This window comes from Diceros bicornis, chromosome X, assembly GCF_020826845.1.
Source record: "Diceros bicornis minor isolate mBicDic1 chromosome X, mDicBic1.mat.cur, whole genome shotgun sequence".
Lineage (NCBI taxonomy): Eukaryota > Metazoa > Chordata > Mammalia > Perissodactyla > Rhinocerotidae > Diceros > Diceros bicornis.
The window spans coordinates 77,880,245-77,908,110 of record NC_080781.1 but is presented as its reverse complement, the minus strand read 5'-3'; the positions used below and the strand labels follow the sequence as shown (position 1 = coordinate 77,908,110).

At 34.9% G+C, this 27,866-nt stretch overlaps 1 protein-coding gene across 5 annotated transcripts; it reads right to left on the bottom strand.

Annotated features, from left to right (window-relative positions):
* Positions 1-123: 123 nt before the first annotated feature.
* Positions 124-27,321, bottom strand: ZNF711 (zinc finger protein 711). Of its 5 annotated transcripts, none has more exons than XM_058536275.1 (11): positions 27,203-27,321; positions 25,357-25,484; positions 24,160-24,419; positions 23,690-23,794; positions 15,274-15,843; positions 9,054-9,209; positions 7,823-7,960; positions 5,669-5,806; positions 4,779-4,826; positions 3,340-3,483; positions 124-2,835 (listed from the first exon to the last, which is right to left on the bottom strand). In XM_058536275.1, exons 4-11 carry the CDS (start codon positions 23,766-23,768, stop codon positions 1,658-1,660), a joined length of 2,451 nt encoding a protein of 816 aa, XP_058392258.1. In that variant the 5' UTR covers positions 23,769-23,794; positions 24,160-24,419; positions 25,357-25,484; positions 27,203-27,321; the 3' UTR covers positions 124-1,657. The 5 variants fall into 5 exon arrangements, with proteins under 5 accessions (XP_058392258.1, XP_058392257.1, XP_058392261.1 ...); XM_058536274.1 differs by having other exon boundaries at positions 24,165-24,419; XM_058536278.1 differs by lacking the exon at positions 5,669-5,806 and having other exon boundaries at positions 24,165-24,419.
* Between the last annotated feature and the right edge of the window lie 545 nt (positions 27,322-27,866).

Genomic DNA, 27,866 nt, shown 5'->3' with positions numbered 1-27,866 from the left:
CAAAATTCTACAAGACATTAAATTGTGGACCAAACTGCATAAGAGCAATTTTAAGTGAAAAGTCTTTTAATAAAAAATGAAAATTAACAACACTACTTTAAATAAACTCATAAAACCTTGAAGTGCAATAAATGCTTTTTATTGTATGCTCATTTCAATGAGTAACATTTAGAAATAATAATCCCACATAACAGTGACAATCTTATTTTACAGCGTGTACATCATTTACAGCCACATAACACACAATTTTAGATTTTCCAAATTTAATATTCTGAAGTTAAGAAAGATAAAAAATTTATTTTCAAGGAACTGATTCTTATCTGGTGCAAAAACAGAAAGGTGAACATTATTTGAAACACAAAACCACAATATAGCATGAAGTGAAATTACATTTTGATTATGTTGAACAGCTGAGTATAAACATGAAGCAACTAAAACTTAAAAGTACACATCATATGCATTACGTTTACCAACATAATTTTCATTAAATTTCCCTAAACCAGCTTTTTATATTAAGTGCCATTTTGATTTGCAGCATGCTAACACAAAGCGTTGTTAAAGGGATGCATATTTAAATTTATACACTGTAAACTGAATATCCACCTTCAAACTCTATTGGCAGCATAGTGTTTTGTTAAATACTGCATAAATACTGCCTCATATTGAAAATGCATGTTAATAACATGGTTATCTAGATTTTAAAAATCAAAATCTTCAATAATGGCATAAAATTGCACCTTTAAACATTAGAGCAAGTAAGACTAGAACAATCAAACTTGCTAAGACTGTCTTAAAAAAAAAAACCTCTAAACATTATAATATTTAAGAAAACTGTGTTCTCTCAATTTAATCTTTAGATCATTAAGAAATATAGTGCTAACTTTGTTTGCAACAATACTGTTGCATCTGTTTTAGAAAGCCACCTTTGACTCAAATACACTTTTGTCATATATGTCATACTGAACAACAATCAACTTGAACATCAGAAAAAAAAGGAACTTTAATCCTTAGACTTCACTTTAGACTTCAGCAGAATGCTACAGTTTAAACATCCTATCCTGTGATAAAATCTTAGCAGCTTTGAAATTCTTTTTAATAGTACTGAATTAATCTAACCTGTTTTCCAGTGAAATTCTTTTAATGAATACATAAAACTTTTGCCATTTCTGGAATTCAATTTCCAAGTACCATATAAAAGGCTCAATGACTAAGTGACTGATGGATGACTATATTTTATTTCTCCACCCCATTTCTAAAATTGCATAAAAGTGAGGCTTGCTTGCCATAGCAAAGCATTGTTACACTCCTCAATTATGTATAATCTTTTCAGAAACATTTGTCTCTAGTACGATCAGCCAAATAAAGTCGTTGTCTTTGCTCTTCCCCTCTGTAGTTTAATTATGCATATCAGACTATTAAATAGACATTTAAGAAGTTTTTATGCAACCATTCTATGGTGCTTCTTAAATTCTTTAAGTAATTTTCAAAGGGCTATGAGATCCCCTGCTAACTCAAATATCTTAAGATCTTTAATACAAAGAATGTAAAGTTATGATTTAATATCAAGCTTTATAACCAGATGAAATAGTTGGTGAAATTTTCCTCCCATGGAGCTTATTATATTTTATAAATAGCTTCTTTCTTTATATTGATCTTATTACATAAGAGCCTCCTTGTGGTGCCTCATAATATGCTGATTTTTTTCTGATGGTCTTCGGAATCCCTTCTTGCAGAATTCACACCTATGTGGATAGTCTTTTGTATGTATTGATATTACATGTCGTTTAAAGCCAGATGCATCTGTAGTGCTGTATTCACAATACTCACATTGGTAAATCTTCCTTCCAGTGTGGGTCTTCATATGCTTTTTGAGCTCATTTTGTTGTCTAAATCCTCTCTTGCACCTTTTACACTTCAATGACTGATCCTTAGTATGAACTGAAAGGATATGACCACTAAGAATAAATGGATCTGATGTTTTAAAGTCACAGTGCCTACACTGATGAATCTTCCTACCCTTATGGATATCACTATGCTTTTTGAGCTCAGAAGGACGATGGAAACCTTTATCACACACCTCACATTTGTGAGGAAAATCCTTAGTGTGGACAGATATGATGTGCCGCTTAAGATCACTTGAGTTGGTGCTCTTATGGTCACAATGAGGACACTGGTGTGTCTTATGTCCTTGAAATAAATCCATATGGCGTTGAAGCTCCCTCTCATCACCAAATGCTTGGGGGCAATGCTCACATTTATATGGCAAACTGTTACCATGCTTAGACTTAATGTGAGTTTTCAGATTTGACTGATCTGCACACCTGAAGACACAATACTGACACTGATATGGCTTCTCACCAGTATGGGTTCTCATATGTTTCTTGAGTTCAGAAGGATGTCGAAAGCCCTTCCCACACTCAACACAAACATGAGGAAAATTCTTGCTGTGAACAGCCAGTAAATGTCTGTTTAACAGTCCTTGTTCTGCAGTTTCATAGTCACAGTATTTGCACTTGTGCATCTTCGGCTCCTTGTCTCTTAATATAAGTTTATTTGAACTCAGTGGACTAGCCTCTCTGTATCTTCGTGTGTATTCTGTAAATTCATGGGTTTTGTCAACTTTGTTTATAAGCTTATGGCTTTCTAAGTGGTTATGGAAACTCACTTTCTTGTTAGTTGTAAAGTCACAATCTGTACACTGATATTTTTTTCTTATCAAATGATCAGGATGATTCTTCATGTGTCTTTTCAAGAATCCCCTGGATTTAAACTTTTTTGTGCAAATATGGCAAGGGTATACTGTCAGGGGCTGTCCATCAGGGCCTATTATGACAGCTAGATAAAAAAAAAAATAGGGAAATTGTGACATTTGGCCAAACTGTTTTAAAGCGTGTTACAACAAAGGGGCCAAAATCAGCTGACATTCACAATGTGAGAACTATACTAGTGGAATAAAATCCTGTAAGATAAAATACACATTAAAAGCAGTTTATGATAAAGTAGCTCACTAAAAAGTAATGAACAGCACTCTACTATATACTCACCTGTCAAAATGCTATATCACATGTACTTTGTAAACTAGAAACAGGCACCCTTTATTGTTAAACCAACCTGAAAATTCTGTTTAAAAACATCATTTTGGCAAAGAGCAAACAAGCATAGTTTTATTAAGTATCAGTCAAACACTTTTAAAAAACCAACTATTTAGATCAAATACAAACAGGTACACGGGAGTAGGACTACACTATAAACAACTGACTTTTTTTCTTTGGTTACAAAAAAATACTTCCACATTTCAAATCATTATAATATTCATAAAGCAAAATATTAGTATTTTACCTGTTTGCCACTGCCTGGTTTCTCCCCTTCTCCTCCTCTTGGTTTTTTGTTTAAGTACTTTATTTGTATTAATGCTATCACAAATTTGAAGGTACTGTGTTGCTGTACTACTTCTGTTTTCTAACGCCGAGTCCAAAGTATTTCCTGAAAAAAAATCAATAGATCATTAAACTACATATATTTACACTTTTTTGGTTTGGGTAGATGAATTACTATAGACGACATGGCATCAAGTTGCCCCTGTGGTACTAAATTTCACAAAGTATACCCATCTTTTTCTCTCTCCATTACACTCTTACACACACACACGTGCATGTGCAAATACTTTAAATAGGATATCACATGAAATTAACTTTAGAATATCCCAATTTATTCATCCCAAAGGAATAAACTGATAAGGTGAATGTGACATAAGAAACTGAATTTTATGACCCTAAACAAAATCTTGACATCAGATCAATTTCTCACCAATGAAGGCTAATTAATTTAAAATTAGAGATTTAGCAAAGAAATATACATGTCTCAGTGAATCAATATAGTCATGGTGACTATATGTAATACATAACAAACAAAATATCTCTTGTATATATGCCTTAGAATAGTTTACTTAATGTGAAAAGCATTAAGCATTAAGATTGATTTTAAAGGTTAAGATAGATGTAGCAGGCAATTCACCACACAATTTCAGTGAGATCAGTGTATACAGAATAAAGTACTTAATAAAATCTCAGTTCTCATAAATCTGTTGTTTTATGCAATTTAGTTTAAAAATGTAGACCTACAAGACTGTTTAGCTCATATGCTGTGATAAATGCCTTTTATCAATTCATCTGAAATCTATATTTAAATTTAGAGAGTCAATACCTCCTAACGGTAGAACCAGAATAGTCAGATACTCTATCATAAGAAAAAGACTCCTTGCTTAAGAAAATAAAAAGAACTATCAACCATGGAATAACACTATATGGAGTGTATTAAAACTAAAAAAGAAAAAGTTAAGCTGACACATGGGTTTTATGTAACAGTTATATAAATCTACTGGTTGCCATAGAAATTAAGAAAACAGTTCCGTCCTAAGGAAGACATTAACAAGTGGTTGATATCATGGATACTTTTTACTTTTCTGTCAAAATAATTTCTATTTTATAATTTTTTCCATAGCAACCTTTTATGGCCCATGTGGTAAGTAGCCTGATATTTGCATCTTGAGGTAAATCTAAAATGAACTGCACTCACAGAATAACACACATTATGTCTACATATAAATTAATCAATTCCCCAAAGAGGCAAACTCTTATGTAACTAACTAGATAAGATACGACCAGACAAGTAAGAGTCCAACAAATGTGCCTGTATACACAAACTAATAACTCTTCATTTACTGAGCAATATACAAAACCGGCTATTTAACTTATATCTCACATATAATCTCCTCTCACCTGATGCTTGACAATCTTCATATCTTCGGGAAACTCTTCTTTCATCTCCTAAAAAAAAAAAGAGTAATTAAAAATTGATATACTGAGTATAATGATTACTAGGGGATAACATCTTAATCTACAAAATCTTACTTTGATCACCGTTCCTTGAATTAAAAAAATTTTTTTTGAGTTCTTCCACTCCCATAGATTAGATAATTTCACCTACTGAAAATAAGGGCTGCTGTCAGCATCCTGTTAACATCTAAAAGAATCTTACTTTTAAAATAAAAACTGGGTTGATATTTCTGCAGTATGCTCTCAAAATTGAAGATGCTCAATAAATGACTGTTGAATGAATGAACCTTTGGAAAAAGCAAGTTGAGATTAATTCATTTGAACATCAAAATTTTTCAAAGTAAAGAGTATACCTGGACCATCTTGTAAATTAAGTAGGAATGAGATAAAATATAAAGGAAAAACTAACTTGATAAATTTACCTTCTATTACATATTTTCTAGAAGAGCACCCCTGGATTTCTGTTCCATTTCACAACCCCAAAATCTTATTATTTGTGGTGTTAGAAATAAGTTTTTTCCAATAGGGGAAGGATCAATTTTCAAAGGATATTCCTATTTTAGAAAAGTAAACCTTTTTATGTCACTTATACAGGTAGGATTTAAAACAAATCCTACCGAAAAACACAATGCATTGAGCAAGGTTTATCTTAAGTAACACAAGATATGTGATAGGAAAATCATGTAAGTAACTAGAGGTCAACCAGTCCACAGCAAAACATTTTATATTAGCCAACTCATGGGGGGGCATCAGCACAGCATATTTAATGACCTAAAGGCTGATCAAATAGATATGTTATGTACTTATCAGGTGAAAAAATGCCAGTGTCCTACCATATGCCGCAGACCAGACAACAGGGACAATTGTTTTATTAACATCAGAGTCCTCAAGCTGAGTCTCAGGGAGAGAAGTTCCTTCCTCTTCCCCTACAATGACTTCCATGTAAACTTCATCTGCTATTTCAGCGCAACCTAAATTTTAGAAATAATTTCTTGTTTATAACCCCAAATATTTAATAAATGGGTAAAAAATTCTAAACAATTTAAATCTTGCAACTTTCAAGATTTCAATTTGGTTCATTTAAAAATTACATTAGGCACTTTGGAGGCTGGTGCCACTAGGAGATAATCATTTATCAAAATTCTTATTCTCCTCGTAGAACCTAGTCCTATGGAAATGACGTGCGCCTGAAATATACTGCCTAATTTTACAGTCTATTGGGCATTACAAATTTATAAAAAGGGTTGTATTCCATAATTCTGCCTGATAGTTCTTTGGAACTCAAAAAACATTTCCTATATAATCATAGAAAGTGGTCCATGCAATCCCACATACTGTAATTTAAATGCAGTACTGTACATGCAATGAAAAATAGTCAAACATACTAGTAATTGAAAAAAATTAAAATAAAAATAATTAAAATCATATATATATAATATATATACAATGTTGGTGGTGCTCAAGAATATGTGGATACTCTTTAAGAGGCAGGATTTTCAGAGACCCTATTGAGGAAAAAAACATTAAGTGAGATTCATTAAAAAAAATACACTACTAATGTAAAAAAATTTAAAGCTAGAGGGTTACCTAGTGTACGTTATGTGAAATAATCCATTTAGATTTAACCTGTTAAAAATAAAATTGGCTTGAAATTTATGCTTTTCCCTTGATTCACATACCGGGATCTTCTATTCACAACAAAGGAAATGTGGAAAAAACGTGGAGAAAAAGTGTCCCTCTTCTCCTAAGTTTCCCGTCTTTCAATTAACTAGAAAGAGACATTGGTCTAAGTTTTCCACATCCCCATGGAATTCTGGTTTCAGCTAACCTAAGCCTCAGCCTCCCAACGTTCTACTGTGCCCCTTTACAGACCAATGAGTAAAAAAAAGAAAAATGATTCAGAAACCAAATACAATTTATTTCATTTAACTCTTTCTCTCTCCAACCAAACCCTCCAGATGCACTTATTTTGGTATCTTCAGCTGAGATATATTATTCATGTCTGGGATTGGAATTCAGCTCCCCATGGCATCTAGGGAAGAAAATCTGAGCAGTGGGGATCAGAGTGCAGTATAGGGAAAGCTGAGTATTGTCAAGGTAATGCACTGAAGTAGAGGCTCTTGCCCTTATAGGGCAAAACAAAATAGTTTTTGTCTCAGCATGGCAAGATGACAGAAGAAGCCTTAGAGAAGGGCTGCACTGCTACACTGAAGTGAGGAGAAAGCAGGCAGAGTGTAAAATGTCTTCATAATGAAATGGGTAGCACGGCAAGAAAACAAATCTGAGGAGCTTTTTTCACTCTGTGGTGCTCAGCCCCAAGAAACCTTAAGCAGCAACTACGTGGAGATGATCAAAGGCATAAGTAAAGATCCTGGCAGTCTGACTTGGAAGAATACTTACTCAGCTAATCCTTCAGTGACAGAAGGAAAACAACCATTTAGCCCTTCCACAGCTAAATCAGAGAGAGGCCAACAGTGCTCACTGCCATGTGGAAAGAACACTGGCAGTAGAGTTAGACAGATATGAGTTCAAATCCTACCTTCCTCATTTAATACTGGGATGATTTTGGGCAATTATTTAACTTCCCTGAGCATTTCTTCCTCCCATAAAACATGGATAATACCACCTACCTCAGAGATGAGCTGTGAGAATTAAATGAGATAATATATATGCAACATATCCAATAAAACACACAAAGTAGATCCTCAATAATTACCTATATATCTGTGGGCTCTACTGAAGTCAGGAACCTCATGTTGCTTATCTCTGTATCCCTAGTATGTGAGACATGTTTGCTGATTTGAACAATACATGTATGCATGAATGGTTAAAAGAACTCTTCCTTTTTAAATTAATTACAGCAAAGGGTCAGGTTTATTTTATTGAACTTTGTTCCTATATAGTGCTTTTATCTTTGAGATTGCTTTATTTTTTAAAAAGAATGCATGAAGGCTACTGATAAGTCCCTACAGCCCTTTTTTTCTTACTGATGTCATCTTCTTCTTGAGAAGAATCTTTAACTGCCATGTAAACCATCTTCTCCCGCTGCATTCGGCTCTGGTCAAGCACTCCAGATACAGAATGTCCATTGGTGTACTCACTCTCTGTGACAATTTCTGTTCCACCTTAAAAATTAAAACACATATCAAAATAGAGAAGTATCATGGAATAATTCCCTAAATTAATAAGGAGGATATATAAGAAATAGTTTCCTTTAGAAGAATATTCCTCCCAAATATTCCAATACAAAATATTCCCCTCAAATATTCCAATATAAATTTCTAAGTGTCAAGAGAATTTTCTTATAAATTACACTTGAAATTTTCATTCATCACTGAGAAATAACAAACGTTAACAATTATATCACACTTATATGCCAAGCACTATGTAAGTCTTTTACATGTATTTACCTATTTACTTCTCACAATAGCCCTATGAGGTAGTTAGTATCATTATAGCCATCTTATGGATGAGGAAACTGAGGCAGAAGGAGGTTAAGTAGCTCACCAAAAGCCAATCAGCTAAATGGCAGAACTAGGAATACTACTCAGCTATAAAAAAAGATGAAGTCTTGCCATTTGTGACAACATGGATGGATCTTGAGGGTATTATGCTAAGTGAAATAAGTCAGACGAAGAAAGTCAAATACTGTATGATTTCACTCATAAGTAGAAGATAAAAGCAACAACAATCAAACACATAGACACAGAGATTATATTGGTGGTTACCTGACGGAGAGAGGGGAGGGAGGAGAGTGAAAGGGGTGATAGGGCATATGTGTACAGTGACAGATGGTAATTAGTCTTTGGGTGGTGTACATGATGTTGTCTACACAGAAATCGAAATATAACGATATATACCTGAAATTTATATAATGTTATAAACCAATGTTATCTCAACAACAACACAAAAATCCAAGCAGCCTGCCTCTAGCCTGCCCTTAAATACTCATTATAACTTCCTACTCTAAACCAAATCCTCTCCACTCATTTGTTTTGATATTTCAACTGTAATATTCTACTCATGTTTGAAAGAATCTAATAACGACATATTCTGCATTCTTGTTTATATTCATATACATTTTTCTATATTCCATCCCCAAAGAAACCTATAAAAAATCTGTGCTTTGAAGACAATTTTAGAACAGTTGCCAGAAAAGATAAGAATAAATTCTAATTCCTAACTATTATAGCAATAAATTAAAATTAATCTTTGTACCTATTTCAACATCATCTTCAGCCTCGGCTTTAAATATATACACTTTTATTACTTCTGAACCAAATCCATCTTCTTTAACATCTTCTTGTGAACCATCACTGCCGATTTTTAATGGTGTGTTCCCCATATGCTCTAATTTTTCCCCAACATCATCCACTGTAAAATATAAAGAGGAAACTACTGCATTCAAAAAGTACCATTGACATTTTAGTGGGTGTTAAGCATAAGTGCAACATGAAATAATGTGGTAACTATCAACCCCTATATTCACTTAATGACCTATTATGCAACAATTAAAAGTGTTATGTTTCATGAACAAACAGTATACAAGATACTACGTGATCACAATTACATAAAAAACCTATTCACAGATTTCAATTTATATAGACGAAATACCTAATAACCATAAAGCTTTAATTAATGGTTTGGGAAAAAATTAAATAATCTTCCATCGTGTTCAATATTTTAAGTTAAATCCTAACACCAAAATTAATAACAGAAAAATTAGAACATAGCATACATAGTACTCATAAAAAAAACCGCACGTAAACAACAATTCCCAAATTAAATAGCAGTATTTCTAAAACCAATTAACAAAGAAATCTAAGATTAAAGAAAGACGAAATAGAAAACATCTGAATGATTTTATAAAAAGGGCTTTTCAGAGATCATTATGAAAATAAAATCTTAGTAAATACTCTTAATTTCTGCTGAATCAATGGAATACAACTTCAAATCAGAAATTTTGTATACTTCTAGATTTACTAACTTATGCTTTACTTCAAAATCACACACAAAGGTAAAGCAACAATATTTGAGAATATTACTTACATTTTAAGTATACTTTAAAAATTTGATTCTCTGCTATAGTCTTTAAGAATAACATTTAGTTTCACATGAATACTATGCACAAACTATTCAATGAATATATTGTATTAATAAACTTTGCTCTTTGACCATAAATATTAAACAATATATTCTCCCAAATATACGCCTACCATTTTTTATTTCAATGCCTGTCCCTATAAAAACTGAAATGTAATCTAAATAAAAAAATCTGCTCCTCCCTATTAATACATCATACTACCATATATGAAACATAAAGTCATGAAGCCTCTGACTACATCTAAACAATTCCAGAACTACTGAAAACAAAATAAAGTGACATTAAAAAGTTATTAACTCAGTACACTTAAAAAACGAATTTCAGGAAGATCTAAATGGGTCAAAGTCTAGCTTTTCCCTATCTCAGTTTCAAATTTGATACATACAACTTCAAAAATATTCTTTTGGCCTTTCACAATGGTGAAACACAACAAATTTCAGAAATTCTTTTTATAATGCAAAGCTACTTTGTGATTAAATATAAATGATTCCATACTATTTAAGAATTCAAATAGTTTGTCTATGAAAGAAAGTACCTAAATGACCAAAAAAAATAGACTAAATATTTTCATTCCACCATAGCCCCTAATTCTATTGCTACATTTTTGGGCAAATATTTTTTTTCACAATGAGAAAGAGTAAAATGAAAGAAAAAAAGATGATGAAGTACCTAATATTATTGGTTCAATAGCTTCTCTTTTAAAATATGTCAAATAAAAAAATGAGATCATAGAAAAAATTAAAAGAGTCAAGTTTAGTCTTCAGAAAAAATGTACTTTTTTATTCTTGGAAATAAAGACATGGGATATACAAAAACCTCAAAAAGTATCCAAAATATGAATTTCTTAGGTTGGAATAACTTCATACTCTCATTTGATAAGTACTTAAATACTGCTTTATTATACTTGAATGGTTTAAAGTAATCACAGTTCCATCTGAGATAAACTGAATTTAAACTATAGTTCACAAAATTAAAGCTCATGAAGTAAAATACACATTTTTTGGTCACTTCTTAATAGTTTTGTACCATAATTTTCACTTGAAATTACTGTTGCTCTTTTGATTCCATTTATACCTTTCCTTTAGGTCCACAGTTTAACAGACCAATTATTTTCTACTTAGATTGGATTCCTCAGAATGAACAATTTTGAAATGTATTAAGCAACTAAACTTGTTCTGTGTTTTAAGTTCATAGATGATAAATTTATTAAAGATGTTAGTGTCCAGTTTTAAGAGAAAAACCATCAACTTCACCAAGATTTAGTCTATATCCTTTGTTATAAAAAGTACAAAGTTAACAAAGACTTAACAGGCAATCAACTGACTTCAGAAATAGATCCTCAAAGACTCTTCTTAATGCAGATAATACTCAAAATACCCAAAATTCAAGCTTAACCTTTCTGCTTGTTGTACAGCTTGCAATATTCAAGCCCCACAGTGTTGTTTCTCAACTCACATGCTATCCCAGCCACTAATAAGGGGATAATATTATATACACCACAGAATTCTACTGGCACTAAATATAACAAAAGAATAAGGTGCATTGTTTGCCAACATTGAAAAATTTGCTAACGTTCAATACTCTTATATAGCCCATTGGAACAATTTGATTAAAATTTCATTTTAGCAAAATGTAAAATATAATATTCCTTTTTAAAGATAAGTAGGCTTTTTACTGTACCTTTTATTATATCTACAAAAATTATATGGTGGATATGATATTATCATGTACAGTATATTGATGTACCACAGGGATGGGGTCTGACAATGTGTAAAGGATCTGTACTTCACAATGTTGAAACAAACAAAAATTAGTAACATTTAAATTACAAAGTTGTTCCACTCCCAGGTACATACCCAAGAGATCTGAAAACATATGTCCACACAAAAACTTGAACATGAATGCTCATAGCAGCATTATTCATATAGCCAAAAAGTGGAAACAACCCAAATGTCCATCAACTGATGAACAGATAAATAAAACGTATATCCATATAATGAAATATTATTCAGTAATAAAAAGGAATGAAGTACTGATACATGCTATAACATGGATGATCGTTGAAAGCATTACGCTAAGTGAAAGAATCCAGATACAAAAGGCCACATTTTATATGACTCCATTTATTGAGAATAGGCAAATCTATAGAGACAGAAATTGGATAAGCGATTGCCTGGGGTGGATGGAGTTGGGGGAGTGACTGCTAAAAGGTATGGGGTTTCTTTTTGTGATGAAGAAAAAATTCTAAAATTGTGGTGACGGTAGTAAAATTCTGTGAATATACTAAAAGCCAGTGAATTGCACCTTAAATAGGTGAATTATATGGCATGTGAACTATATCTTAATAAAGCTGTTACCATATTTTAAAAAACTACCAAGGTGTTAACTTTTTTCTTTTATCCCTGAAATTGCTGAGGTTTGATGAGATCTCCCGTAATGACACTACCAAGATATTTTGCTTTATACAAAATTGTTCCTGAAAGAAATATAAACTGATTTTATAGATTAAAAATAATTTGAATGCATTATATTGGTTCATTATTTAAAGGAACCTCCCTCCTCCAGTGAAGCTTTTCATAAAGGAAATCATCAGCCATAAATGTCTTATGGGTGTTAGGCATTTTTAAAGAAGAGTGCGCCTAAAGTAACTTTAGACAGATACAGTTATCCTATATTAATCTCCAAGTTACTTAGCACAAGTGGGAGAGCCTAGCCATCTGCTAAGATAAAGAATTTGTGAGATAAAGAATTGTGACGTTTGGCCTGAAAGCAGAAAAAAAACTCAGACACACCTCAGATATTGAGAGAAGACAAACTCCCTACCTCTGAAACTCAGCTACTGATAAGATTTCCTTATAGGAATATTTAGGAATTCAGGAACAAGACAAAGAACGGTATGAAGTTCCCAACTTTATCTCTTAGATATTTTGAAAATCTTTATCTTGGGGAAAAAACAGAGAAGAGGACTTTTTAAATTAACATGGAGGCCTTTCAAAGTAATTTATTCTCCTGAAAGATTCAATGGCCAACAGAAACCAAGCAGTAAGAAAATGAAGATTATTACAGCAACTAGAAGGATGTGCAACCATGACATACAACTATGTATTGGGCCTTAGGGGAAAAAAAAGAGGAGGATTGGCAATAGATATTAGCTCGGGGCCAGTCTTCCTCAGCAAAAAGAGGAGGATTGGCATGGATGTTAGCTCAGGGCTGATCTTCCTCACACACACAAAAAAATGAGGATTAAGAGATGAAGAAAAAAAGGAAAAACTAAATCAAAATAGAATAAAATAAAATAAATGGAAATGGTAAAAAAAGAGTAACTAGGCCCAATTTGGGTATTATAACCATTATAAAAATGGTCAATGATCTGTCTGGATGGTGGGAAAATGGTTGATGTAAAAACAATATTAAATTTTTGTATATTTGTATATTCCATTTTCCACAACAGAAATTGCTTAAGTCCTAAAGAGATTTTACAAAATTTTTGCTGTTTCTCTACTAATAATTAAAGTTAATTAATTCCAAGTCTAAATTCCCCCTAAAATGACCTCGCAGCAGTTCCAATATTATTCGAGCAATACAATGTTCTTTATCATTTTCAGTTTAACTCTATTCGATTAGGACAGAAGTCCTTTGAATTTGACATATATGGTAATATCAAGATAAATATTCTAAATTATAATATTCTAGAAACTTTAAAAAAAAAACCTTTTGCAGAAACAAATCATAGAAGATATGTGAAGGTGTGACTATTCACAACACATATGATGTCTAAATTTTAGACCACTTTAATACCAAAGAGTTTAATTTGACGAGTACCCTTTTAAAGGTATACTGAATTTATTTTGGTACAGAAAGACTACCAATTTTTGCCACACCATTTTATATAACCATAATCATAGTTTTTTTTTTTTTTTAATGTCAGGTTAATATATATATATATATGGAGTTGCTTTAGTAACCTACATCAATTTAAAAAGAGGTAATAACATTTGCACAGTCTCTTAGTGGCTTAAATCATTCTCCTAAAAACAAATATTCACCTTCAAACCTACTTATACAGGAAAAAAGTTAACATGCTAGACTTCAGAATCATGTTTACAAATTAAATAGATCTAATTTGTTTTTAGTTTTAAATTCATTGTACACACATATAACATAAAATCACTTTATACACACATACACATACTCTACCTGGCAATGCACTTTCCAAACATCTTTTACTTTAACAAGAAAAAAACAAAAATCCTCCCTGGAAAAGTGAAGTCTTTATCTAATCTTTACTACTTCCAGCATGATCCCTTTAAATTTTATAAAGAATAGAACCACTTCTTCCTCAAGCTCCATCAATAACTTATCATGAGATTTTTATTATTGTTGCTGTTCAAGCAAACCCACCACTTAAAACGAGAACAAGATATTTCTGTCTTCCTCCTCAGATAAAGTGTCTTAAGGACATTATAAAGCAGTCTGAAATAAACACATTCAAGTATGTTTGCATAGAATATACACACATATTTAAACAAACAGAAAATAAATACACAGAGAACTGTAGCACACAATCTGAGTTTATGATTTACTTTTTAAGTATTTAATAAGAAACTAATTATAGATTTCTTAACGTATTATACTTAAATTCCTAAGCAAAACTGAGCTGACAACTCCAGTATTTGCCATATTAAAGAGAAGGAAGTGGCTGGGGCTGGCCCCGTGGCTTAGCGGTTAAGTGTGCGTGCTCCGCTACTGGCGTCCCGGGTTCGGATCCCAGGCACGCACCGATGCACCGCTTGTCAGGCCATGTTGAGGCCACGTCCCACATACAGCAACTAGAAGGATGTGCAACTGTGACATACAACTATCTACTGGGGCTTTGGGGAAAAAAGGAGGAGGATTGGCAATGAATGTTAGCTCAGGGCTGGTCTTCCTGAGGATTGGCAGGGATATTAGCTCAGGGCTGATCTTCCTCACAAAAAAAAAAAAAGAAGGCGGCAGTGGCTGTATAAAATAAACTTCCCATTTTGAAAAATATATATTTACCATTAAAATTTTATATCAGTTAATGTTCTTGTTGAACCTTCCAAACCTATATTTCTGTTCTAAGATATTAATAAATTACACTATTTTATTTAATTTTGGATATGAATTTTCATTGAGTAAATTTAAAACATTATCAAATTCAAAAAATCATCTCAACACAGCTTTGAAAAAATTTACTTTTCAAAAAGACTACCCCCATGATTTTTATTGAATAGATGCCCCATCCCAGAAAACCTTTCCAGGTTATATATAAATCCATCTCCCAAGTAACTATGGACTTTATGTTTCACTTACAAGATATCATCAAGTAGTCTTCAGAAGTGCTCTTGACATCATCATCATCATCATCATCATCATCATCATCATCATCATCATCTTCGGTTTTAATAGTAACTGTAGAACCAGGAACACCACCAGCTGCTTGAATCACAGTTTCTGTATCTGAATTAGTTACAAGAACCTCCTCTGATACCATTGTGGGAGAGTCAACTCCTGAAACACAATCTTGGACCACGTGTTCTAAGTGTCCATCAGGACCAGTAACAAGGTCAGCCACAAAAACTTGCTCAGGTACTCTAACGGTTTCTGTAATTAGCTCAGAAGTCAAGATGTGATCACCATCATCTTCCTCTAAATCTTCTTCAATGGCAACATCAGCTTCAAGTACAGCTTCAGGAACAATAACACCTTCTGTTACTACATCAGTCTCGGTGATGATATCAGGCCCATGGACAACTTCAGCTGCAAGGCCATGATCAAGAGTTATCCCATCATCCGTGACAACATCAGAAACTAATACAGCCTCAGGAACTGAAACAACAATATGGTCTCCATCGATGTGTGCAGTACCAGCCATTCCAGCCACTATAATACAAACAATTAACAAAAAAAAGTAAAGTTATTTTATTAATTAAAAGTACTGTGGATGGAGAAAGACAAATATCGTATGATTTCACTCATATATGGAAGATAAAAACAGCAAAAAACACACAGACATAGAAATAGATTGGTGGTTACCAGAGGGGAAAGGAGAGGGAGAACGGTGAAAGGGGTAAAAGGGCACATGTGTACAGTGATGGATGGCAATTAGATTTTGAGTGGTGAACACGATGCAGTCTACACAGAAATCGACATATAATGATGTACACTTGAAATTTATATAACGTTATAAAGCAATGTTACCTCAATAAAAAATTAAAAATGTAAAAAATGTACTGTATTTAACATATCGGATGACATAAAATATTTTTTAAATATGAAATAGTCCTGGCCAAACTGTCATTTAAAAAAATCACTGACAATTTAACTGCAATAAAAACCATCACCAACCAGCAGTCGGGGTAGAGGTGGGTGAAAACAATATTAGTAAAATCTAAATTAAGACCTTAAAAATAATGTACTTTACTTTCAAGTAAAACATAAAGGCTACGGGGCCATCCTGGTGGCATAGTGGTTAAGTTCGCACATTCTGCTTCAGCGGCCTGGAGTTCGCAGGTTCGGATCCTGGGCATGGACCTACGTACTGCTCATCAAGCCATGCTGTGGAGGCATCTCACATACAAAATAGAGAAGACTGAGGAAGATTGGCATGGATGTTAGCTAAGGGACAATCTTCCTTAAGCACAAAGAGGAAGATTGGCAACAGATGTTAGCTCAGGGCCAATCTTCCTCACCAAAAAAAAAAAAGCTATAGTGAGATATCACTACACACCAATTACAACAGCTAAAATAAAAAAACAGTGATAATACCACAGGTTGGTGAGGATGTGGAGAAACTGGATCTCTCACACATTACTGTTGGGAATGTAAAATGGTAGCAGCCACTCTAGAAAATAGTTTGGCAGTTTCTTACAAAACTAAACAGGCACTTACCATACAACCCAACAATGGCACTCTAGGGCATTTTTCCCAGAGATATTAAAATGTGTTTACACAAAAAACTGTACATGAATATTCATAACAGCTCATAGTAGCAATTACCCATAGTAGCAAAAAACTGAAAACAACTCAAATGTCCTTCAGCAAGTGAATGGCTGGTTAAACCAACTCTGGCACATTCTTACCATGAAATACTACTCAGCAAGACAAAAAGGGACAAATTCAACAACCTGAATGAATCTCCAGAAAATTATGCTGAGCGGAAAAAGCTAATTACCAAAAGTTACAATACTGTATAAATGGAATCATTTATATAACACTCCCCAAATTATAAAACTATAGAGAGGGAGAACAGATAAGCAGTTGCCAAGGGTGGGTGTGTGTGTGTGAATATACTGGCATAGCATATATATGGTTATGTAACGGTTCTGTATCTTCTTTTTGGTGGTGTTTACACAAAGCTATCTACATATGGGATAAAACTGCATATAACTATATACACTCGCACACATACAAATGTATATTAAAAAATGGTGAAAACTGAATGATGTCTGCAGTCTAGTTAATAGTATTGCACCAATGTTAATTTCTTGGTTTTGATATTGTACTACACCTATATAAGATGTCACCATTGGAGGAAGATGAGTAAAGGATAAATGGGACTCTACGTACTATTTTTTCTACTTCCTGTGTCTGGTATTTCAAAAAATAAACAGGATACACAAACATAAAAGGGTGCTAACATGTTAAATTAAGCGAGTTAATAAAATATTAAAAGCTTAATATATTATAAAATATGTATTATAAACAAAAAAGTCCCCGAACTTCTTTATCTTATAAGAATTACTATGTTCAAAAGTAGAAGGCATCTTTTAACACCTGATTTGGGGGTAAAAAAGCATAACTCATTTTAGACAAAGATTTGGTTTGATTAAAAAATCCTACATATTGGACTCTAAATTGTATTAAATTCTAAATTAGGAAAACTGCAGGAATAAAGCTTTAAACAACGTCTTTCTTGAGCAGCATGGTAAACAGCAACTCCTACTCCCATTGTAAATATTATAAGAGTGTAGAATCACTTCATGAGGAACTGTTAAATTCTGCTTCCCTGAGGTGGGACAGTAAACAAGTTAATCGAGTTTGTGAACCAGTTATAACAAAATTATCTACATGAAATAATACAGTACAAAGCCTTTTCCACATAATGATCACTTTCTATAAAGTAATACCTGGAAGAGTGTCATTTGCTATACAGTGTTCACTACTATTAATCAATTCATTATGGAAGTTAGTTAACAAGTTAGAATGGAGACCAGTGGACACTATTAATATCCTAACCCATCAAAAAATACGGTGAGAAAGGAAAGCTGCCTTTCAGGATTATCTTCCTTTCAACCCTTCTGTATCCCTCTCACTCTTCTCAAACTCGCACTAAACCACCATATTACCGCAAAAGGCAAAGCCTCAATCTTGAAAATCTGGTGGACAAAGGGAGTATGTATAAAACAAATACTTTCTATTCACTTAGTACTCCACTGGCCATTTTGGAGACAGGGAGAGGGTGGGGTTCAAATTTAGCATTCAACCAGACTGGAAATGTGGTTTTTACCTAAGAAAAATTTAATGTTAAGCCTAGAAAATTCATAGTAATGAAATTCTACACATATAAACAATAAAATTAATAGTTTCTAAAGTATTTTCACAAGTCAGACTTAAAATATGGGAAATTTCATTTATTTTAGAGCATTGCTGGAGGTTAGTTTGATTCCTCAGAGTAGACACTAGGGAAGGATAGAAAGACAGAATAACGCTAATGCTGGCCTGGGTTCAGATTAACCTGGTTGGGAGGATTCTAAAAAGATGGAATAAGTGCTTTTCAGTTTACCTAGCCTCTACTCTAGTAGGAACTTACAGGTCAAAATAAATCAGATATAAACCAAAATAAATCCAAACATGTTTGTTTACCATGAACTAAATAATTGCAAGGATCCTAGACCAAGAATTGACGAGTTCCCCACAGGGTACTGGCAGATCACTCAGACCTAGATCCAAGAAGTCTCCAATTAATTTTCGCTCTTTCCTCTTATCAGCTCATCTGTTAAATTCCACTGAATTTCTAAACAAAGTCACTTATTTAGCTATACACCAGCTATATTTATTTAGCACTGACTGTGCACCAAGCAACCTGCTACTACTTTTACATGTATTATCTCATTTAAGCCACAGAACAACTGTGTAACAAGATGAGCGTTATCTCCATTTTAAATATGAAGGAACTATGGTTTAGAGAGGTTAAATAAACTTGCCCCAGGATCAAGCTGGGAACTGAACTCATCACTTGACTCCAGACTGGCTTTTTTCTACCTGCCTAAAGAAAGGGAATAGAATTTACTTACTCTAGACTTTTTTTAAAGAGATTTATAGAGTTAAACAAATTGAGTCGCTACTAAAGGAATAGTTTGAGAGAGAAAGAATAAAAAGACCTATCACGTAGTCACTCATTTAAATTTTAAAGCATTTAGTAAGCAGCATTAAATGGCATTAAAAATTTATCTCACTAGGTAGCAAATTATAAATAAGAAAAAATCATTTAAAAAGTGTGAAATCAATTAGACAACCAAATAACAGTAAGAAACAAGTCATCATTTCAAGCATTTCCCATTTTACTACAGTTACTTCATTTAAATGCCAAAACCTAGAATTTCACCACACGGATAGCATAAAATTTGGTATTTGTTGGGTCTGTCTTGGGCCACTATTATTTAAGGCTGTTTTGCTATTTAAGTCCCAAAGCAACATAGACTTTTTGCAGCAAGAGCATCTTAAACAACTATTAAATTCGATGGCACAGATTCCAAGGACAACTATTATACTGAGACACGATCAATGTTATTACATAAAGCATAATGCTGTAAATTTAAAAATCTCAAATATCCTTCAAAAGAAACTGGTTTAATGAATTTCTGAATTAATGTTTCAGATTCTTAATACAGTAGCCATCCCATTCCAACCAAGAAGCTTGTAGAATTTAAGAGATTCTGTGCCACACAGTATACTTAACTTGGCTAGTTCTACCTGTGTATGCTAAACTCCATGTTTCACAAATATCATTAATTTATGGGACTGCAAATATATGTCTTGATGTTAGCAGAAATTTAAAGAATGTATCTAGGGCCGGCCTGTTGGCTTAGTGGTTAAGTGCCCGCGCTCCGCTACTGGCAGCCCGGGTTCGGATCCTGGGCGTGCACCGACACACCGCTTCTCCGGCCATGCTGAGGCCACGTCCCACATACAGCAACTAGAAAGATGTACAACTCTAACATACAACAGTCTACTGGTGCTTTGGGGAAAAAAGAGGAGGAGGATTGGCCATAGATGTTAGCTCAGAGCTGTCTTCCTCAGCAAAAAGAGGAGGATTGGCACGGATCTTAGCTCAGGGCTGATCTTCCTCACAAAAAAATAAAATAAAATAAATAAAAGAATGTATTTAACTTCTAATGAAATCGTGGAATCTAAAAAGTTTAATTGGGGGGGACTAATCACAAGGGAACTGCTTTCAAATTACCTAAATTTCAAATTACCCTAAGTTATCAGGGCGAAAATTTCCATTGTCAAAAATCTTCCCAATAAAGGTCCCTTTAGGTTTAGACCTGCTTGACACCTTTGCAATTTTTACAGCATCACACAAAAAATGAAAACATCTATGTATGAAATTGAGCTCAAAACTGCACATCAAAAAAATATATAGAGTCCCTGCCTTCTAAGAGTCCAGAATTTATTTACCAAAAACAAATGCAAACCTAACTTATACTTCAGGCCAACATCATCTCTAAACACAAATGAGTGAACATTTCCCATATTAGCCATTTCTGACCTAACTGGATATTCAGCAAAATAATCTTACCAAAAATGTAGAAACAATTAAGTTGCTATCTCTTTATTTGCCTAAATTTAAAAGAGCATAAAAATTAAATTAAAAAAGAATTTAAGGTGCTGCCCTGTGGCATAGTGGTTGAGTTTGGTGCGTTCTGCTTTGGCAGCAGCTGGGGTTCGAGGGTTCAGATCCCGAGTGTGGACCTACACCACTTGTCAGCCATGTTGAGGCAGTGACCCACATACAAAATAGAGAAGGACTGGCACGGATGTTAGCTCTGGCCTAATCTTCCTCAAGGAAAAAAAGAGGACGACTGGCAACAGATGTTAGCTCAGAGGTGAATCTTCCTCACCAAAAAAAAAAAAAAAGAATTTAAAAAGAATGCATCCTCTCAAAAGCCAATAACCTCAAAATACTATTAGGCAGTTACATCATGACCAGCTGTATAACAAAAAAACTGTGGCTTTAAACTCTTTGTGATATAAATAAGTTGATTTACTCTATTAAATTCATTTTAGAAAGGGCTTTAAATGATAGTGAAAACACCAATAAAAATCTGGAAGTAGTTCTCAAACTTTCCCATTTTATTATTCACAAAAAGACAGAGAATAGTGAATGAAAATTTTGCTTTCTATCCCATAACATGTTTACATGAGTATAATTGTGTCTATATGTGTATGTGTATTCCCCACAATTCAAATGAAAGGTACTCGAAGAAGATCTGCTGTTTATCCTGTGGTTTCAGATACATCACCACATGCCTCCAAGGCCAATCATACCCTAGTCTAAGATGCAAAGCTTTAGGTCAAACAAAAAGTGTTCTAATGCATTAAAAATATTTCAACAACTCAAATGTCTGACAACTGATGAATGGATAAACAAAGTGTGGTTTACCCATGCAGTGGGGAATATTATTTGGCAGTAAAAAGGAATAAAGTACTGATATAGGCTGCAACATGGATGAAACTTAAAACATTATGCTAACTGAAAGAAGCCAGACACAAAAGGCCACATATGGTATGATTCCACTTATATGAAAAGTCCAGAATAGGTAAATCCATAGACAGAACAACTAGTGGTTGCCTAGGTCTGGGGGCAGGGAATAGGGAGTGACTGCTAATGAGTATGAGGTTTTATTTTTATGATGATGAAATGTTCTAATATTAGGTAGTGGTGATGGTTGCACAACTCTGTGAATATACTAAAAACCACTGAATTGTATTCTTTAAAATGGGTGAGTTGTATGGTATATGAATTATATCTCAATAAAAAGTAAATAAGAACATACATAAAAATATTTCAATATGCATGTCCTACTTCCCTAGCAACTAAAAGGTAATAAAGTATTAGATGTAATAAAGGATTAATTAAACCTCAAACACTGAGAAGAACAATGGAAAGGAAGGTAAGACGAACACCAAGTAAATACTCACCAGCACCAATCAGACATTTTTTTCAATCTTTGAAAGGAATCATGCTTTACTTGTTAACAGGCAAATTCTTTGGGAATGTAGGGGGTTCTGGCACTTTACCAAATGCTATAGGGTAGGTAATATTTTGTATTAAATGGAGAAAACCTGTATTTCTTCCGTTTTTAAAATATCTTTTCTTTAAAACGTAAAAAATTAAAGTTGACATTTCAGCCAAAGCTTATTTACCATACTGAACTTCAAGTGTTCCAGTATTTTAAAAAATTGCTCTAGCAAAGAATTCACAAAATTCTTTGTGAAATCTCTTATCTTCAGCCCTTTGTCCTTCTTCTAGAATTTATTCCTGTACTTTTTTTCACCCCAAATCACGTCTAAGTTATCCATAATCAACACAACTCACTTCTGACTTTTTAGCAGAATAAATCCATGATTCCTTTCATTTCATCAATTAACTACACAGTCATCTCAATCTCCACCACACTCAATCTTGATCTATGCACCACACCTTTATTAATCAGACAGAAATGTCAAGGAATCAGAACTGAAGAGGACCTTAAATGTTATCTAGTTCAACCCCCTCATAAAAGTGAATTAAGTAATTTGCCCAAGTTTACACAGATAGTTAACAGGACTGCTAAGACTAGAATCCAGTTCTTTTGGTTCTCATTACTGTGGACTTTACAACAGGGGACAAATAACATATTATCTGAAAATAGTAGTAGCATTTTCTTAACTGACCAAAGTATGTAGTTGTAACTCCCCATCTCTAATTTTATCTTTGACAATTCCATAATACCTCATGTTTTCTGTCTACTTTTTATCCCAATTTACCACTTGTCTCTTCTGCTCTCACTCCAATCTTTTCTTCAATTCTTACCATTCTAAGCCCGCCTCTTAAATTTCAGATACCTCTATCTCTTCTATAATCCAGACTAACCTTGCCCAAATTCAGTTTCTTTGTCGACTGTCAATCAAGTCCTAGCATCTTCATCAAAATGACTACTGTTAAGAGGCTACTGAAAATCTTGGCCACAAAAGTAGGGAATTTTTTTTCTAAAAGAAAAATGTAATGCTACTAGTAACAACTTTCTGAGGATATAGCATCAGAATATAATTAATCACCAATGCATGATTTCCTATATCACTATATAAGGATCTAACTTCTTTGAAATGACTGAAGTACTTCCTTTTCCAGCTTTATTAAAAACACAAATTAAAATATATTTTAAAAAGCCAATTTAATATTTCCTATGTGCAAGAACTGATGTAGTTATTTATGCAAATTGAGTTTAACATTTCCAAGGACATATTACCACTATATTCCAAGTTTCCTCACCTCGACCTTTCCGAATGATTTTAAGTAGACGACTGACATCACTTTAAGAAAATAAGCCCTACAAATGTATTTTCTTAGCAAAAGAAGAATTTTTCATTTTAATTCTCCCCATCCTCGATATAGTTTTGATATTTAGTATGTTCTGACTTTCAAAAAACAAAGAAAAATACAACAAAGAAAATGCTTTACCAAAATCCTGCATAATCATGGTATGGGCCATTCTAGAGTCTGATGTATGCAATCCAAGACTTCCACCACCTGAATCCATACTTAGCAAAGTTTATTCACAAATCTCTGTAAAAGAAATGGTTTTAAAAATAGTTTAAATACATTTAGGCCAAAGTCAGTTGTTTTTGAGGAAAAAAATGCAATTGAAAATATGCCTCTCAACCAGGCGTGCAAATCTCATTACAAAGGAAAACAAAACAAAAACCTTGATTAGATGCTTTATGTGACAAACATAAATAAAAGAAGGGCCAAGTGGAAGTAAACCAAAGATAATGAAGAATAAGACATAGTAAGGGTGATGAGCAATAGGGAAGCGATAGAAGCAAGCAAAAGAACAAAACTGTAGCATTGAGGTTGCAGTTAAAATACAGGTTATAAAACAAGAAGAAAAAGAACAAGATGACAACAGACAATAGTTGGGATATTTATACATTACTAGAGGACTCAGGTGTCTAGTATTAGTGAATTTCATCCAGTGGCTCTCATCCATTTCTTCCAGACCCAGATCAGCCCTGCAGCGGAGCTCTGCAGATAAACTTGTTTCACCTCTGGCTCTTGGGGTTCTACTTATAATGTAAAATGTTCTATCCCAGTTTCCCCGGAGTTCTTTGAGCCAGTAAGGACTTTTGGCCTCACTCTACTACATTCTCTTGTCTCACAGTTTTGAGGACTCATGAAACATGACTGCTTCCTAAATATGGTAGAGATAAGACCAATCACATACAAACATTTAGCAAATTGTTTCTTTCAGAATATAGTTTACTTGTAATTGTACAACTGATTTTTTTTCCATTAATCATTAATAAAGTCATGCTAGCCTCACGTTAGTTTTGAAAGCAAGGGCTCAAGCTATTTCATTTAAAATGACTTATGCTATATTTAAGATCACCAGATAGTATTGAACCTAAAGTCAGATGCTGTCACTCAACATATTTCTCACAAGTAATAAGTGTATTTCCCTTTCGAACACTAGATTCTAAGTAAATCAACCAAAACATCTGTTAATTTTATTAAACATTTATCTCATTTTTAGTTAGAAGTGTTTAATAAACTGGGCTATAATGCACAAAAGATGAGGTTACATCATTAATGAAAGTTTTAGAAGCTGCTATGTAAAACAACTTAATTTATCCTTAAGTGCAGGAGATTACTAAGATTTTTTTTCCTTGCCTTCAAGTTCTATACGTGTACAAGAGGTAGGAGAGTTTCAGAGTAACCTCTATCAACATTTGAGTCATGCATATAAAAAATCCTACAACAGTAGGTGACATTTCTGTGTATCAAATGATTCACATAAAATTACTTTAAGTGAGCAAAATTACAAATTTTTAGAAATTCCTAGCTGTATTTTGTTATCTTTTTTCAAATACCACATTGTTTTCTGCCTTCAAAGTGAAGTCAAGAGAGGCCAAGAGAGTTCACAATAAACTACCTGTGTGTTCACAGAGATAAAGTAAAATGCCATAAGGACTGATTTTTAACATTAAAAACAGTGTACTATTTCAACTTTAGAGTAATTGCTTTCTTTATCACATAACAGAACAATTACAAATGTCTTAAAATGTTTTAAAAACTTAATTTTGTTTAACTACTAAATAAGACAAAATAGTAAATAATACGTTATTCACCTTAATATGAGAGTCTTGAAGAAATTGTAGATTTTCTTACATATCGTAAAATAAAATCTGCAGTAATTTCTTTGTGTTATTTTTCCTTCTGAACTATATTAGTTTCTTTGGAAAAGCGTTCTCTTTACCTATTGTAAAAATAAATTCAAAATTAGATATTCTAAAACATTTTAAACCAAATCTCTTACACAACTTAAGAATTTTTCTTTACACTTTACCGTGCAGGGTGAGGTTGGGAAGGGCTCCTTTGCTCAAATCTGTTAATCTAAAAAGCAATTGAAGGGAATCCAACAGAAACAACTACCTACTACGATATAAGCAACGTTATTACACTTAGAATTCGACCACTTGATTAAACCAAAATCTGCTGTAAAGCACGTTTTAAAAATCACTAGCAACATCTTATTTTGGAAAGTGAAAGACAGCCAACCAAGGGCAAGCTTCACCCTTGCCAAATCCATAGAGAAAAATCTGCACTAGCACTCAATGAAGTGTAAAAATTTTAACACAGTGCAACTATTATGGGAAATATCACACGGTATGAATACCAAACAAATAAAATGGAACACCTTTTTACCATAAAGGAAGTTTAAGTAACATCAATAATAAATGAGGTAAGAGAACAGCAGTGTGTGAAGTATTCAATAGCCAATAGATAGCTAGGGTTTTCAGTATTCTCAAAAGTGTATCTCACATCCTTATTGAATGGAGGTAACCACCAAGTACGCTTCAAGTAAACATCTTTCCATAAACATATGGGGAGCATAAATCATAAAAAGAAAAACAAAAACATTTTACTCTTATCCGTCTCCTCTAAACACAGCTCTTTCAGGACCAAGCTTCTCGGTGATGTACACAGGGTGAGGGATAGAAGAGAAATCCTAAGGCGGCAGAGCAAGAGAATGCGAAAGTAGTATTCGCAGATAGGAGACAAAGGAGCCCTGGCAAGTAGCAGTATTGCAGCTTTGGATGCAACCCTCTTCCCGCATAAGTCTCCCTTTCCCACGACCATGCCAAGTTTCAATCATTTCGAGCAGAACGCACACACGTGCCCTCTCATATATTACCCATCTGACTGGATCTCAAACCGAACAAGAGAACCTTAGCCGTGGAAAGGCAGAGAGCGAAGAGACAAGAATACCCTTTCCCTCCTCCCTCCTCTCACTTGGCGCAGCGGTCGCCACCGCTGCTACCCCTGCCATGCTGCCGAAGCCCTCATCCTCCTCCCGCTCCCCCTGCCCCGCTACACGGGAGACGGCTGGGAACCAAAATGGTGGTGATTTAGCGGAGGCGACAGTCGCCGCACACGCCCCCCCCACCCCCCAGGCTCTGACGGCTCCCGACCCCCTAAAACGCCCGATTCCGTGCCACCTCCTCGCAAACGCCGCCATCCCTCGCGCATTCCAAGGTTACCATCAGCCGCGGGCGAGGGCGAAGTGGGCGGGTGAGGTGAAAGGAATATGGGGGGGGGGGGTCGCCGAGAGAGAATGCCAGAGGGACGCCGCATTCTTCACTTCACCGTTTTGTTTTCCGCCATTTTCCCGTCACCCTAAACCACCGACGGCCTCAACGACGGCTCTCGCCCCCGGGGGTTCTGGCCTGGGGGAGGAAGGGGGTGGCCGAGGGGGAGACACTTATTTCCCTCAATTCCGCCAGCAAGCCGCCGCGGCTGAGGAGAAAAATTGTCCGCCCGAGGGGGAGGGAAAGCTTAGGGACTAGACGCCACTTCCATTGTTCCCTTCGCCCTACACTACACACTGGGTGTGAGCCTCGCCTCCCCTCACGCGAGCGACAAGGAGAGCAGCGGACCCAAGTCCCTCTACTTTCTGCTCAGGAGTCTCCTTACCTGCCGCCGCCGCCGCTGCCACCGCTGCCAGTTGACCGCACTCCGGATTTCTGCGGGGGGCGGCAGCTGTGGATCCGTAAGGTCCTCCTCACATTCGGGTTTCCGAGGTTCCGCAGCCCGAACCAATCACAAGCTACTCTGCGTCTGGGAGGCGCGCCGCCTCGTCCTCCTTTATATTGCTGCTGACATGCTGAGGTTGCATTACGTCACGCTACCCTTGCTGCAGGGTAGGGGGCCGGAGGGGGGCCGCGCGCACGCGCGCGCGCGGGGGATCGAGAAGCCCGCGCTGGGCTTGTGCTTGGAGCCCCCGCGGACTCGCAGTGGGGGCTGCAGCGCCGGGTGAGTCCAAGTGCGCAAGCCTCGATCTTGGAGCGCCCATCAGGAGTTTCCGTGGGAAGATTTTCTGTTTTCCAGGTTTCCCAAGGGAGAGGAAGAGGGGGAGGGGGGAAATCAATGACTGAATAACCACTCACTGAACCTGTAATCGATGTTGGACGACGTTAAAAAAAAAAAAATCGGCCCTACCCTCGAGGATTTGACCGATTAGGCTGACCAGAGTGATAAGAGGTATGCCTCCCCCCAATAAAACCTGTATGTGTTTTGCAGTTTCCTTCCCTCCCTCCCTTCATTCCTTTTATATTTCGTAATGGTAGACAATTCGATG